This window comes from Rhinopithecus roxellana, chromosome 10 (assembly GCF_007565055.1).
Source record: "Rhinopithecus roxellana isolate Shanxi Qingling chromosome 10, ASM756505v1, whole genome shotgun sequence".
Lineage (NCBI taxonomy): Eukaryota > Metazoa > Chordata > Mammalia > Primates > Cercopithecidae > Rhinopithecus > Rhinopithecus roxellana.
In genome coordinates this window covers 68,984,685-68,999,882 of record NC_044558.1, presented here as the reverse complement: position 1 = coordinate 68,999,882, position 15,198 = coordinate 68,984,685, and the positions used below count along the sequence as shown (strand labels likewise).

Below are 15,198 nucleotides of genomic sequence, written 5' to 3'. Positions count from 1 at the left end.
GAGGCATTGCTGATGAAGCATAAAAACTTACTTGCAAAAGCAGCGGAGGATGCAGTGCGCCGACAGGACCCACCACAGCACGCTGAGTAGAATGGTGGGGTGCTCAGAAGAAAAGGTTTGGAAGGTGCTGTGGAGAAAGCATTGATCTCATTGATTAGCCATTTCTTTAAGACAATATTCAAAACTCCAGTTTCCTAAAAGTCATTGAGTAAATACTTTGCTTAGTTTTAATTTGTTTTGAAATTAAAGTTGTTGTAAAGTAGCCTTTGTCAAAGAGCATGCTAAATAATATCAAGATTTGAGAGGTGTTGTGGAAAGACGCAAAGAGACTATGAAACACCAAGCTTCTTAGATCATTTTCTGTGCAGTCATCATTGTAAACAGTAAACATCAAATATTCCTTTATTTAAAATACCCTAGAGCAACACTGTCCAAGAAAACTATCTGTGATTATTGGAAATGTCTACATCTGCATTGTTCAAAATGGTATCTGCTACCCACATATAGCTACTGTACACTTAAAATGTAGCTAATATAATGAATAACTGAATATTTAATCTAAATTCACTTATATTTAAATAGACTCATACGAATAGGGGTTACATTAAATAGCACAGCTCTAGATATCCTACTTACCAAGAAACGATTTAAATCTTATGTGCTTACATTTAATTTTTAAAGTTTATATCACTTTGCTTATTTCAGATGGTTCTTTGAAACATATAGTTAGTTGGATTCCAAAGTTGGTAAGACTAAATTTACTGAGCAATTCCATAACAAAAAGTGGTGTTTCTGATCACATTTACGTGACTTAAAGTATTTGAGAATAATCCCATCTTATCTCAAGAGAAATCTAGTCACCCTGAAGATATATGTGTTTCTAGTATAATGAGTTGCTGTGTAATTCTGCTCTGCATAGTTTTATTAAAATAATCACTCATAAAATTTTCAGGAGAGACGCATGAACTATTTATGATTACTCCTGTGCAAAAGTATGAAAAAGAGATCCATTTTGGTGACTAAAAACTTCTATAAAAATTTTTTGGCTGGGCGCGGTGGCTCAAGCCTGTAATCCCAGCACTTTGAGAGGCCGAGACGGGTGGATCACGAGGTCAGGAGATCGAGACCATCCTGGCTAACACGGTGAAACCCCGTCTCTACTAAAAAATACAAAAAAACTAGCCGGGCGAGGTGGCGGGCGTCTGTAGTCCCAGCTACGCCAGAGGCTGAGGCAGGAGAATAGCGTGAACCCGGGAGGCGGAGTTTGCAGTGAGCTGAGATCCGGCCACTGCACTCCAGCCTGGGCGACAGAGCAAGACTCCGTCTCAAAAAAAAAAAAAAAAAAAAAAAAAAAAAAAAAAAAAAATTTTGAAGTCTCATTAGTATAAGTTGTTCTATTAGTTTGACTATAAAACCATCATAGAAATGATGAATCATCCCCTTTGAAGTTAACATTTTAAGCTAAACTCTGTTCCTCAGTAGATGACAACAGTTATAAAGGATAAAACATGAATAACTCCTCTCCATTACTGAGCACTTACTGTATGCCATGCTTTGGTTACGTGCCTTAGACACACCATGTCCTTTCATAGAATGTGTTTAATACAATATAACTGTAGGTGGAGATTGCCTAAAGTGGGCACTTGCCCATACCATGACACACTCAACAGAGTGCCTAGCACATTCTAAACAGTCAAAACTTTTTTAGTAATTGAGCAAATGGTCTTCCAAAGTAACAAACAGAAAACTTCCCTGGTCTTAGGGAAAGAATGAGGGTCAAGAATTAATCCTTCCCCTGCTTCCTGACCCATCCTAAAACATGGTGTCTTTCATAACTGATGACCTTGAAATCTAAAACATGACTTGAAAATAAATATTTTTATGATTCTCCTTTCATATTCAAGTGACAACTTCTTTCCTTTTCTTAATCACATTCAGTGAATATTGTTTCCATATGACTACATACCTTTTTGAAGAACACAGTAATTTCAGACTTGTATTTTAATGAACTGATAAGTTGTTTATGTTCATGTTTATTTTCACAATTTCTGTGAAGGATGTATCAAAATAAGTATAGTTCCCAATAAGAATTATTATAGTATTTCAGGGTCCTGCGTGCTTTCAAATTGCAGATTAATCATAAATGCAGTTTTCTTCCTAGCACACAATGCGAAGTTGTTAACATTAATGCTTTTAGATTTTTTAAATACTTGGGCTTTTAAAGAATCAAGTGTTTGTTTTAATGATCAATTAAATCAAGTGTTTGTTTCAAATGATCAATTAAATTCTTAGTGATAAATGTGGTTTGCAGATGTCTGATCTTAATGCTGAATTTAACCAGAAAAACCATTTTAATTGAACAATCTCTTATATTGCTCTACATTACCCTATCTTAATATATAAAAGCTGTAATCAAAATGACAGTATCAAAATCTGTAATTGCAAAAAAAATTAATCATAATCTACAGTAACAATTCTAGTTTTGACTAAAGAACTGGACTTCTTCACATTTTGTGACATGACAGGCTTGAAATTCTATTGTGTACAATTTTTCACCATTTTAAATCATCTTTTTGACACACATATTTACACATGAGTTTAAGTCAATTCCTGATTGCTATACACAAAAACATCTTGTTTAAGCTGGTTTATGTGAAAATCACTGTAAAATTCCAATTAAGTGCTTTTTTTTTTTTTTTATGTGTTCCTATTTTGACCTAAGTCAAATGCTAATCCAGTGAGCATGTGATTGCAGGAGCACTGAATGGTCTTAAGAAATCACCATTTAAAACAATGCACTGCATTGAAGGTATACCTATATACATACCATATATATATATATATATATGTAGCACTTTTAACTTTAGTGAACCATATACATTTTTTAAGTAATGACCAAAACAGGAAACTCAGCTTTGAAGAAAACAAAGTGACAAGTTGACAGACGTGCCGTAAACCCTTAAGAACTACTTGGAAGGTGCTCTGAAAAAGGTAGAAAAGGTAATTTGATCCTATATAAAATGCATTTCAAACCTGATCAGTCCCATCTAGATGCAGTTGCTTAATCATTTATCATGTTAGAAATGATTAACTGTAGGCTCACTGAACAATATTTATAATGATAATATTTAAGGAGTGCTTACTATATATCAGGCACTGGACTAGCTACAAATTTAACACATGCTATCTCATTGATTCATTAACATTCAACACATCTGAAATGTGATTATGACCGCTCACAGCAAATTAAAAGAAAAAAGGATGAGAAAAACAATAAAGATTTAATATAATAATTAATTACTAGCCATGAGTGATAGAGATTTCATGCACCATGACTCTGCCAGTTAGTTATTCAATAAGAGCTTGACCCTGGATAACTGACACATCTCCCAAGATTTCCATGAGAAAGAAAAAAAATGGCCTTTCCTCTGGAAAAATATATAAACAGGTCAGGTTCTACAGCATGATGTCAGTTTATATTAACACAACATTTTGAGACACTCCAAATTTTATATCCTACTGTGATGGTTAATACTGAGTGTCAACTTGATTAGATTGAAGGATGCAAAGTATTGATCCTGGGTCTGTCTGCGAGGGTGTTTCAAGGGAGATTAACATTTGAGTTAGTAGGCTGGGAAAGGCTGGGTGGGCACCATCTAATCAGCTGCCAGAACACCTAGAATATAAAGCAGGTAGAAAAAAGTGAAAAGACTAGACTGGCCTAGCCTACCAGGCTACATCTTTCTCCCATGCTTCCTTCCCTCAAACATTGGACTCCAAGTTCTTCAGTTACGGGACTCGAACTGACTCTCCTTGCTCCTCAGCTTGCATGCGTCCTATTGCGGGACCTCATGATCTTGTGTTAATATTTAATAAACTCCCCTTTATATATATGCCTATATATCCTATGAGTTCTGTTCCTCTAGAGAACCCTGACTGATACACCTACCAATCAAGCTTCCAATTTCTGTGTGAAACTGTTATGAGTGACAAACAAAATGACTTAAAATTTTTGGAACTAAACTGGGGCCTGTCTGAATCCAAATGACTAAAATTATGTATTCAGAGAAAACTTCATGAACTTTCCGTATGACTTATTTGAAGATACAGATTCAAGATACCTTTTATTTTGCATGTTTATTCAAGATGGGAACTTCTAGCCAACCTAATGGTGAACTGGACTGATTTTTTTAACTTAGCTGACTAGATGGTTCTGTGATACAAGTATCCCATAGCCAAGCAAGGTTACAAGTTTAGCTACTGAGAAATTCTGTTTTCTAGAAAACAATAATTTTTTAAATTGTTTTTTGTTCTTTTCATTCTCCTTTAGTAAAGCAGAAGAACATCAGGAATCTAAATGGTGTGAAACCACATTCTTATTGGCAATACAAACTATGGTACTAACCGACTTGAACTGACATTTCGAAGGAAGAGTACTAAAGACCACTAACAAAACTTTCAAATAAATTTCAGGAGCCCACTGCATTTAAGAAGGATGAGGAGAAATAACAGAAAGTTCCAAAGTATCTTACTAAGGCAACCACTGGGGGAAAAAAAAAACCCTCTAGGAAAGAATGACAGGGAAGTAAATAATTAAGAATATTATTATAATAAATAATATTAATAGTTAATTAAAGTTAATAATTAAGGAATAATTAATTAAAATAATTTAATAATAAATAATAAATTGATTACAAATAATAATGACAGAGAAGTAAACAATTCCAAAAGGATGGTTTTAATGACCTCCTTCACATGCCAGGTACATGGCCACTGAGAAGTTAAAAATCTAAACTTCCGACTTGCAAATAATACACAATTGAACAGACAGTCTATGGTGGGGTGGACCCAAAGCAAGACTCCAAAAACAGTAAACATCTGTCTTGAGTAGTTAGAACAAAGAAATATCAATTAGCTAATGAGGTTTGATTTATTTTAATACTTAGTACATCTGAAAGTAATTCATTCATGTGATCTAATTGCAAACCTTGCCTTCAATCACCAGGCATAACAAGTTAGGTAAATTCATCCTTTACCTTTCTGTTTATCAGAAAACAAGAGAAGCCCACATTTTTTGCCTCAAAGGTGTTTAAAAGACAGAAAAACAAAGGGTCTTAATGTTTTGGTACAGCTCATGAGAAGATAAATTGAATGCAGTGTCTACTTGTTTGCTTCTGTCCTTTCAACTTAGGGCAAATAGTATGTATTGTCTGTTTGTCAACTGCTGAGCACTGCACTGTGTGCCGGGACTACAAAGATTGAAAAAGGAGTTTTCCTTCCTGGAATAATTTATATTTTTTAATATTCTTTAACTTACAGATTTGAGTCTGCTGGTTAATGAAATGAAATGTGCCCCCACACCAATTGTTTTAAATCAGGCTGGCTAGGATTGGACACCCGCACAGCATTTTTTCACTTTGTAGGTGATTATAATATAGAGCAAGGATGAGACCGTGAAAAGAACATAAAACAACACCTGACACATCGTAGACAATCAATAAATGTTAGCCTCTCCTCTTGCCATTAGTATATAATCTGAGATCAAGACTAAAACAGCATATAAAAAAGCAGTATTGCCTGTAATCCCAGCACTTTGGGAGGCCGAGGCAGGAGGATCACAAGGTCAGGAGATCGAGACCACGGTGAAACCCCATCTCTACTAAAAATACAAAAAGTTAGCGGGGCACGGTGGCGGGCGCCTGTAGTCCCAGCGACTCGTGATGCTGAGGCAGGAGAATGGCGTGAACCCGGGAAGCGGAGCTTGCAGTGAGCTGAGATTGCGTCACTGCCCTTCAGCCTGGGTGACAGAGCGAGACTCCGCCTCAAAAAAAAAAAAAAAAGCAGTATTATCCAGAGTTCTACTGAAATACAGAATAAAAACAAAAAGATATTTTAAGAAAGGCTTGTTCAAAGAACGCTTTAAGCAGGAGAAACATCTTAATCAGGGTCTTGATTTGGAAAGTACTTGGAAGGGCAAAAGAAGAGAATGAAACCATTCCAAAAAGAAAAGGTTGGGACAAAGGAAAAGAGGCAAGGATGGTGTTAACACATGGAGCAGGTGAAGGAGACCAGCCTGGCTACTGGGACAAGGTTTAAGGGGTGAACATTAAGCAATGTGGCTAGAAGAGTTAAATGCAGTTGATGGAATGAAGGTCTTAAAGGCCAAACTAGGTAATTTCATTTCATCTGTAGTCAAATTGGATAATTTGAGTTCTCCTGAGTAGCTTGGTGACATGATGAAAACTACATTTGAGAAAAGTTCACCTGGCAGTGGTGGATGGGATGCAGTGGAATAAAGAAAGGCCAGGCTGGGCGCAGTGGCTCAAGCCTGTAATCCCAGCACTTTGGGAGGCCGAGATGGGCGGATCACGAGGTCAGGAGATTGAGACCATCCTGGCTAACACGGTGAAACCCCGTCTCTACTAAAAATATACAAAAAACTAGCCGGGTGTGGTGGCGGGCGCCTGTAGTCCCAGCCACTCGGGAGGCTGAGGCAGGAGAATGGCGTAAACCCGGCAGGCGGAGCTTGCAGTGAGCTGAGATCCGGCCACTGCACTCCAGCCTGGGCGACAGAGCGAGACTCCGTCTCAAAAAAAAAAAAAAAAAAAAAAAAAGAAGGGCCAAAGGGAAAGCTGCTATGCAGTAACAACGTGCTGTAGCAACAGGTGATGATAAGCATTTGTGTGAACACTTCCAGCAACATCTTATCTATCCTCACAACACCAACAAGTTGACAGGGTCTGGCTTCCCTCCAGCTGTGGGACGCTGGTTCATTGTGACCATCACCGGTGCCCAGGGTCATCACCTCTGCTGCCTTACCCTCAGGGAGTCTCAATTAGACCGCTCTGAAAAAATGATCTAAAGTTGAGGAGATTCCTTGCTCTTTTTATTATAAAGTCTATGTCGCAGAAGAGACTACTACAAGCCTTTGTGAAGGCTCCCTGAGCTCCCGGCTATAGTACTCTGTGTGATTAATTCCTGCACTGGTCTACTCCAGCAGAAGATAGACCTAGCAGGAAATGCATCTGATACTGGTTATCTTGATTTCATCCTGGGACAGATTTTAAATGATCACAAATTATTTGGTACTCCTCCCACTGAGAGGTGGGGTCTATTTCTTCTTCCCTTGAAGTTGGAATGGCCTTGGTGACTTGCTTAACCAAGAGATATGGCAGATAAGACATTCTGAAACTTCTACAACTAAGTCTTATGAAGTTCCAGAATGTCACTTCCAAGACTAAGTCATAAGAAACTGCAAGACTTCATATGACCTAGTGTTGGAAGTACCAGAATGTCCAAAGTTCCAAAGCCACATGGGTTTTTGGAATGTGTGCTCTTGGTGTTCTCCCTTTCAGAACCCAGCCACTCTGCTATAAAAAGGCCAAGAAACTTGGAGAGCCCAAGTATGAATGCTGCAATAAACAGCTCCACTTGAGCACCCAGTAAACAGATGGCATCAGTGCCAGCCATGTGAGTAGTCATCTTGGACATCCAGCCCAGTCAAACCTTCCCATGACTTTAGTCCCAGTTGACATCTAACATCACTCAAGATTCTGAGAACCACCCAGCTGAGCCCAGTCAACCCACAAAACTGTAAGAGAAAATAACAAATTGTTCTTTAAGCCACTGAGTTTTGGGATGGCTTCTCATACAACAATATCCCTTTTACCAATATTTTGCTTATGGTGAAATGGTGGGAAGGAGTCCTGCACATCTTTTCCTGTATCTTACCAGTGGGTTTTTAAGGTATGTGCTTTAAAGTCAAATGCTGAGTCCACCACTGTTCACATTTTGAAATGAAGAAAGAGAGGCTCTGTGAGGTTATATGAATTCCTTATGGTTACAGAATCAGTAATCTGAAGACCTTGAATCTAGACTTAAATACAGGAATGTTCAGAGAGCTATAGGTAGTTTTAAATTTAACCAATTTGCCATTTACACGTGAGAACAAGCACTGGCGTACTTATATTATAAAAAGCATGATAGTAAATACTTTACGGTTTGTGAGCTACACAGTCTCCATTATGACTATTCAATAGAAAAGCAGCTATAGGAAATATGTAAACAAATAGGTGTTATTCTGTTCTAGCTTTAAACAATCAGATGGTCTTTTTTGTTTCAGACCCGATATAACCACAAAACTTATTCAATACACCTAAACTCAATCCAGCCCTAGGTTATCTATTAAAAACTTGCCAGCAGTCACAGTTTTTATTCCTTTTTTAATGTACATAAATTTTCTCAAAGAATGACTTACTGACTCCTTCCCATATTTTAATTTTAAAAATAATAGAGATAAAGTTTTAAAGAACAAGAAATGTTGAGTCTTTTCAAGAGGCCTTGTAGAAATCTATATATTGTATATTCTATTTCTGATGGTGCTTAGAGTTAACAAAAAATTAAGGTTGTTATGGCATGGTCCCTGAACATGTGAAAGAAAAGTGAAAAACCTGGTTCATCTGGGGAGTATTTATAAACAAGAAGGCATTAAAATAGTCAGCAATTTTTACAAAAAGACCCAAGTTTTTTTCTGTCTTCCTTTCCTTTTCCTGAATGCTTCAGTTCTAAAAGTCTAAAAACTCCTATAGGCTTTTTGATCTTTGACTTCAGAGAGAATTTCAGTACCTTAAGTTGACTGTTCACATACCTCACAAAACTGTGCCCCTGAAATATTCTCAACTAATAGCTGGTTGACAAAATGAATCATGCTATTAAAAATGAAATCAGCTATGGTAACTTTATATAGAGTGATGAATCACTCAGCATTGCCAAGTTAAGTATTGACCGGAGGCTAAAAAGAATGAGAGAGAGAGATTTCATTAAAAGTGGAAACATTACTGAAAGTAAAATAAAATATTTTGGAATAAAATACAAGGGCCTGGTAAGTATGTTATATGTTAAGGCAAAAATCCAATTTCTTACTAAGAGAGTATAAAATAGAAACATGATCTAATGAAGTCTAAAATGAGGATTCTAACAAGCATTCCTAGATAAAAATCATAGTTTCATTTTACAACTTGCCTTTTTATTCCTGACAGACTCCAGGTGTATTTGAATGAAAACTTAGTTACTTAAACTGACTTAAAACTTGTGTCCTTTCATTGTACATATAAAGAAAAACTATTCTAATTAAGAAAAACTTTACTTAGAGCTTCTTCTAACCGAAAATTAAATAGACAAACACTGTATTAAGGGTTGCAAAGCAAGATCCTCAAAAGATCTTTGCATTTAACGCCCATCCTAATATAAGCACACTTTCTTTAAATAGTTTAAATAACAATTTCATTTCTGTATAAACTTTCATAGCAAAGAATCTCAAAGGATTTTATGAACACAACGATTAAACAGAAATTATGCATGGATGTTAGGTCCTTCACTTTTAAGTTGCTACCGTTTTTCTCATTGTTCAGCAGCAAATCTAACCATAAAATATCTTCTTACAGCAAAAAGACATCTAGTGGTCACCAAGAACAGGAAGGAGGTGGCACACCCAAAGAGGACTACCATGGAGTCTAAGCACAGCTTAGGTTCCAATATAAACCTTGGAAACACATCCATGGCAAACAAACATAAATAAAATCACCCTTGACAATCCCCCCCCCCTTTTTTTTTTTTTTTTTTTTTTTTTTGAGACAGAGTCTTGCTCTGTCACCCAGGCTGGAGTGCAGTGGTGCGATCTCAGCAATCCCTTTAAATTGCCCAAAACATACGGCATCCTTTTGACTTTATGTAGCATAACCCTGAACACTCTAAATTCTACATTTAATTCTACGTAAGTCCATATGTAGATTTACGGGCATTCAAACCATCGTACCTCTTAAAATAACCCTCAAATCCCTAAAGGAAGGGAGCTAAGTGGAAAGTTCTAAAACATTCTTATTTGCCCTGCTCCATGTACTCCTGTTTTACTATTAAACTTCAAGAGTTTCAGTTCATATTACCAGATTGAAATTTGCTTGTTGTTACAGCAAAGAAGAGAAGAGAAGCATGTGTTGGGGCAGAAGAGAGATAGAGATATTGATTCTAATCGTCTCTTTTATTTTATCCACTGCAAGAACTTCTCCTTGAACCTGAAGGTGTTTATCAACTTAGGGACCACAGAGCTGATTACTCACGAACTAGGTAAAAGTTATTAATATGTTAATTTTAAATAAAAAGGTATGTTGAGCAGATTACAGAAAAATATACAGACATAGAAAGAATATGGTTCTGGCATTCTCAAAAAATTCCACCAAAGGATGACTGGAGTGATGGCCTCAGCAAAGAACCACTAGCATGGGTCCCATCACTATCCCATTCGGAATCCCCTTTTGTCATCCTGGTTCTGAATCAGCATCATCAACACTCAAAATTCTATGATTTTAATTTGTCAAAATGAATCTAAATCACAGTGTCAGCAACAGAAAGCTCAAACTCAGGCTTAAAAAATAAGGTCACAAAGTCTTAGACTGGAATCCCCACCTTAAGCACAAATCCCTTTTCTCCCTCCCCTAGGTGCCTAAAATGTAAGAGAGGCCATTTTATTTCACACTTTCAGTGTATCTCAGTGGAGGAAAAAATTACCATTTGCAGCACCAGACATAAGTGTGAATAGTTTCAGACAGTCAACAATCAATGGGTAAACAGTACCTAGGATTGGGAGACAAACAAGAAAACTAGAGTGCACATTAAGTATTGATGGTCAGAAACAATCCTAACTGGATGCCAGAAAAAAAAAGTACTAATGCTCTTTTATTTCTTTACTACACAGAATGACTTACTTGGCAAAACTACTTTTTGCAGTTCAACTCACCTATCCAGAATGAACATTTGCTTTCCAGTCCTTTCATATGCAGCACAAGAATAGATTTAATAAACAATAAAGGAAATTATATTCAGGAAATTATTTTTATGTCAAACATTTTCTAAAATGCTTAAAATAACAAATGTTATTAATAAGCAAGACTATTTGTTCCACTTATTTTGAAGAGAACTGATGGCATAACCACCAATTGGAAAACTGATATCATTCTGTAGCCAGGAGAATTTAAATATTTTGGCATTTTACATTTTCAGGCCCTCTTTTATATACAAAGACATGAATATTTTTATCAGGCATAATATTTTCCAAATATTGTCACAAATAATGGCATAGGAAAACTTCTGAGGAAGGATGTCTGATAATCAAAGTTTACTCCAAAAACCTCCTGGTTTCCACTAATAAACTATAATAGATTCATGACATTTTTTCTTTTTTCAGATATAAGCCCTGCAGGAGAACCTATTTGCTATCCAATATTGCCCTAAATGTGCCCCTCCCTAGCCCTGAGTCCTTTGATTTTTAAAGTTTTAAAACTATTCTACATAAACAACTCGACAACATATAGCTATGGAGTGTGACTTTTCTTGCTGTAAATACTCAAACTTAACAATTTTCAGGGATGAAGCACTGACAACTCTACTTTCATCCATGAGCTGTAAATTTGTGTTACCGTGTTTAACTGTCACCACCTTTCAAATATATTTCATAACAAGAGGAAAGGGAAAGCTAATTTCTTCCATTATGGGCTGAGGTACAAAATCACAATTTGATTTATTATTGTGATACTATGTAATTGGTGATCCAATTGGCCCTCATTATTTTCTTCTAGTCAATGAAAGACTAACCTAAGGTAGGAGTCTGAAGATTTGGAGTAATTTTTTCTCTTTCACAAGTTCATAGATGATTAAAGTGATACTTTGGACAAAAACAAAATGAGCAAATGAAATAATCATTGAGAAAAACAACTGGAATCCCCATAGCCATCCCATTAGCTTACTAGGAGGATTAAGGGAGCTGTTTTGAAAATGGCTGCTAACCTATAAAGCAGTACAGAACATGGAATGTAAGCTCTACAAGGGCCGAGACAGTCATCTGTTTTGTTAACTGATTATGCCAATGGCCTAGAACAGAGCCTGATACATGGGAGACACTCAGTAAGCATGTGCTGAATGAATGAAATATATGGTATATTTAAAGTAGGTAACAAAAATAATGAAAAATAATGAAACAAAAATGCATGCAGAAGCAGAAATCCCGCAGTTAAACGGTGGTATATTTCACCAATGAACTTAGAAATAACTCTGAGGCTTTCTTATTCAAATTTAGATGTGGTGCACTCAACAAATTGAGGCTGGGAAAAAAGCGGGCAGTCAACATGCAGAAATTACTAAAATCAGATTTTGTGGTCCACTCCCAAGTTAGTGTCTAAAGGATCAGAACTGGTTGTTCGACAACATTTCAGAAAAATATAGTATTATCTTCCCGAAAACTCCAACTCTTATGCTCTCCCCCAGAACACCAAATCACTATTCATCCTCACCTAATTTCCACCTGATAGAAAAAAAAATTGTTGGCACTCCATTATAATTTTATAATTGTACACTCCATAAAATAATTCCCACATTTGGTAAGGCAAGAATCTGTAATTTAAATAAAACTGGGGCAATGTTCAGAAAACTATATTCTTTATCCAATTATAAAAATAAATCAATATAAATTCTGGTTTTAAGCAGCATATTTGTGGGGTCAAATTCATGAGATTTTAGTTCTCTTCTTTAGATGTTTTTCTAGTTTCAGAACCTAATGTTTTCTTTACAAGAATATTTTTTTAAAAAACAAAGGTTGTTCGTTCAAATGAAAATTAATCTACAACATCATCTCTTCAATGAGTATTGAATAAAATATTTGGAAAAACACATGCTTAAACTGTATTAGAATACTTCAAAAGGGAATAAAAATTCTTACAACCCTCGTAATTATTCCAAAAACAATGTTTGCAATTGGACACTTTAATACGTGTACAAGAATGAATATGTTCTTGAATATAAAAAATGTAGTTATGAAAACTTTTAACCTTTAGTTGCAATATTTTGAAATAAATAAATAGATGCGGTAAATTATTTTTGAGGGTTATTGAAATAACTGCACTTGACTTGCATTTATTTTATTTAAATGTAATCTGTAAAATCTGCAAAGGTTAAAATTAAATACCTTTTCATGGCTGAGACAATTACGATTAGAAACAGCGTAGGAATCCTTGAAAGATAATTTCTATCAACACAAACAAGCCACCAAAAGTTATGCAAATCAACAAATTTTCTGGAAAATGTTATTTTTATGAAACATAATTTATTAACTCTTGTCCAAGTGAACCTGCTTTATGCCTAATTTTTCTAATACTTCAAAAAGAACAGACAGGCCCAAATTTCCATAAACTTTGCCTTAACTGTTTGTTCCTCTTTCAGGGTGCAAAAAAGGCTCCCTAGCATTTAGGTTTTACACTAAGTGAATGAGACCGGTGTTTATATAGTTACATTTGTTCCATTCTGTTAGTAACCATTTCAAACTGAAAGACTAGGACAGGTTCTAAACATGTTAAATTCTATAAAGCCATTAGCAATAAATTTGATCCGGCAGTTTGCTGGGACAATGGAAACTGCTGAAAAAGCGTCTATTAGTCATTCTGGACAAACCCATCGGGATTAAAAGAATGAGTTAAGATCGTTTAAGGACGCAGCCAAAAAAAAAAAAAAAAAAATCCAATTGGATCTCAGTTTCTGAGTCTCTAAGAGGCTTTTTCCCTTTTATCACTGACAATTTCAGGGAGCCCCACATAAGCTTTAGCTAATAGTTGACTAAATTGTCAGCATCCTTCTTCCCAGTCCCACTATTTAGGTTTAATATGGTGCTTAAAATAAACCCAAACTGCCCTTCTTTCGGTAAATTCTTATTTATTGGCGAACTTCCTATTCCAGTTGCCAATTCAGCTGTTTTTCAGCTCAGCACGAAGAAAAAGCCGGCCTTCATTTCTTTGCGCCTAACGTGATCCAAAATTTAAGAGTGGAGAAAGCCAGAACTTTGCGCAACTCTCCTTCCAAAGATCGTTGCGCGCGTTCCCGACCTATCCCGACAATCCTAACAGTTTGAGTGGCAAAATCTCCCCAAGTTGGGCCGCGCAAAGCTCTCCCTGTCAATAACTTTTCTGAGAGCTGGTGTCGTGCAGCCCGGGGCACAAGAGCGGGCGGGTTAGAAATGTTGAACTTGGTGAAACCTCTTGAGACTGATACAGGCAGGCCGAAGAACCTTCAGAGTTTCCCAGTTAAGGCCAAAAACTTAAGGAGCCCTACCACCTGTTGAAAGAAGGGAACGGCAAGGAAGCTGGTGGAATGGAATGGGTGGGATGAGGCAAAAAAGAATCACAGAAAGTGGTGCGCCTCCGCCTGGGCCCCCGACTCCCAAAGTGGCATCTCCACTAAAGCTTGAAATGCTCCAGGAAGGTCCCAAACCGGCGCTCCCCGGGCACAGTGCGCACCGCCGGCGCTGCCAGATCCCGGGACAGCCCGGCCCGGGGACACGGTCGCGGCTGGGGAGGGAGGGGAGAGGTGGCTCACCTGGAGCTGAAGGCTGGAATGTACAGTCTCGGTCCCCCGGAGCCCGGCCCGGCAGCCTGGCACTGTCCATAGAGGGACTGAGCACTTGAAAAGCCCACCGCGTACCGTAGGGCGCCCCGGCGGGGCTAACTTGTTCGGCTGCGGGGCACAGCTTTAGGGGAACCGGGCTGGCGGGCAGGGGCCGGAGTTGCGCGCCCGCGGTGGCCAGGGCGGTCGCCGGGCCGTGGGGCGAGGGCGGCTGCAGCCCTGGCGTCGGGGCACCCCCGACCCGCAGCAAGTTCTCAATCAGGAAACTCTTGCCCAGGTTGCCAAAGCCGGGCGCAGCGGGGAGGTTGAGGAGAGCGGAGGAAGCCACCACGTCCCAGTACGCACCGGCGTGGGCTGCCACCGCGCTGGGGAGCATAGTGCGGCGCCGGCTGGCCTGTTGCGCGCCCGCCTCTCGCCCTCGCGCGCCGCACCGCACAAGGAGCCGCAGCTTCTGGTCGCCGCCTGCCGCAGGGCTGGAGCGTGCCGAGCCGAGCGGGGAGAAGAGGCCGCCCGGGACGGCGGCGGGCTTGGAACGATATTATTTATTTGCGTTGGGCGTTTTTTTAAGGGATGGGAGGAGTGAGTGTGGGAGGGGGAAGCTGTGAGTTTCTCTGGCCAACGGCTTAGGCTCTGGGAGCGTCGGGGGGAGTCTTTCCCCCTCTCTATGCAGACCTGGACGGTTTTTTCTGGTTTGTTTTTTTTCTGAAAGGACTGAAGGTGTGTCCAGCCCATCCATTCATGTCACCAGTCCCACAAAGT

At 38.3% G+C, this 15,198-nt stretch overlaps 1 protein-coding gene across 1 annotated transcript in view; it reads right to left on the bottom strand.

Annotated features, from left to right (window-relative positions):
* The window catches only part of DBX2 (developing brain homeobox 2), a 38,780-nt gene extending 23,810 nt beyond the window's left edge, over positions 1–14,970 (bottom strand). Inside the window, exons 1-2 of the mRNA XM_010382271.2 lie at positions 14,413–14,970; positions 32–127 (exon numbers count right to left, since the gene is read on the bottom strand). Coding sequence (XP_010380573.1) covers positions 32–127; positions 14,413–14,815 — 499 coding nt within the window. The 5' untranslated portion in view covers positions 14,816–14,970. The remainder of the gene's footprint in view (positions 1–31; positions 128–14,412) is intronic.
* Between the last annotated feature and the right edge of the window lie 228 nt (positions 14,971–15,198).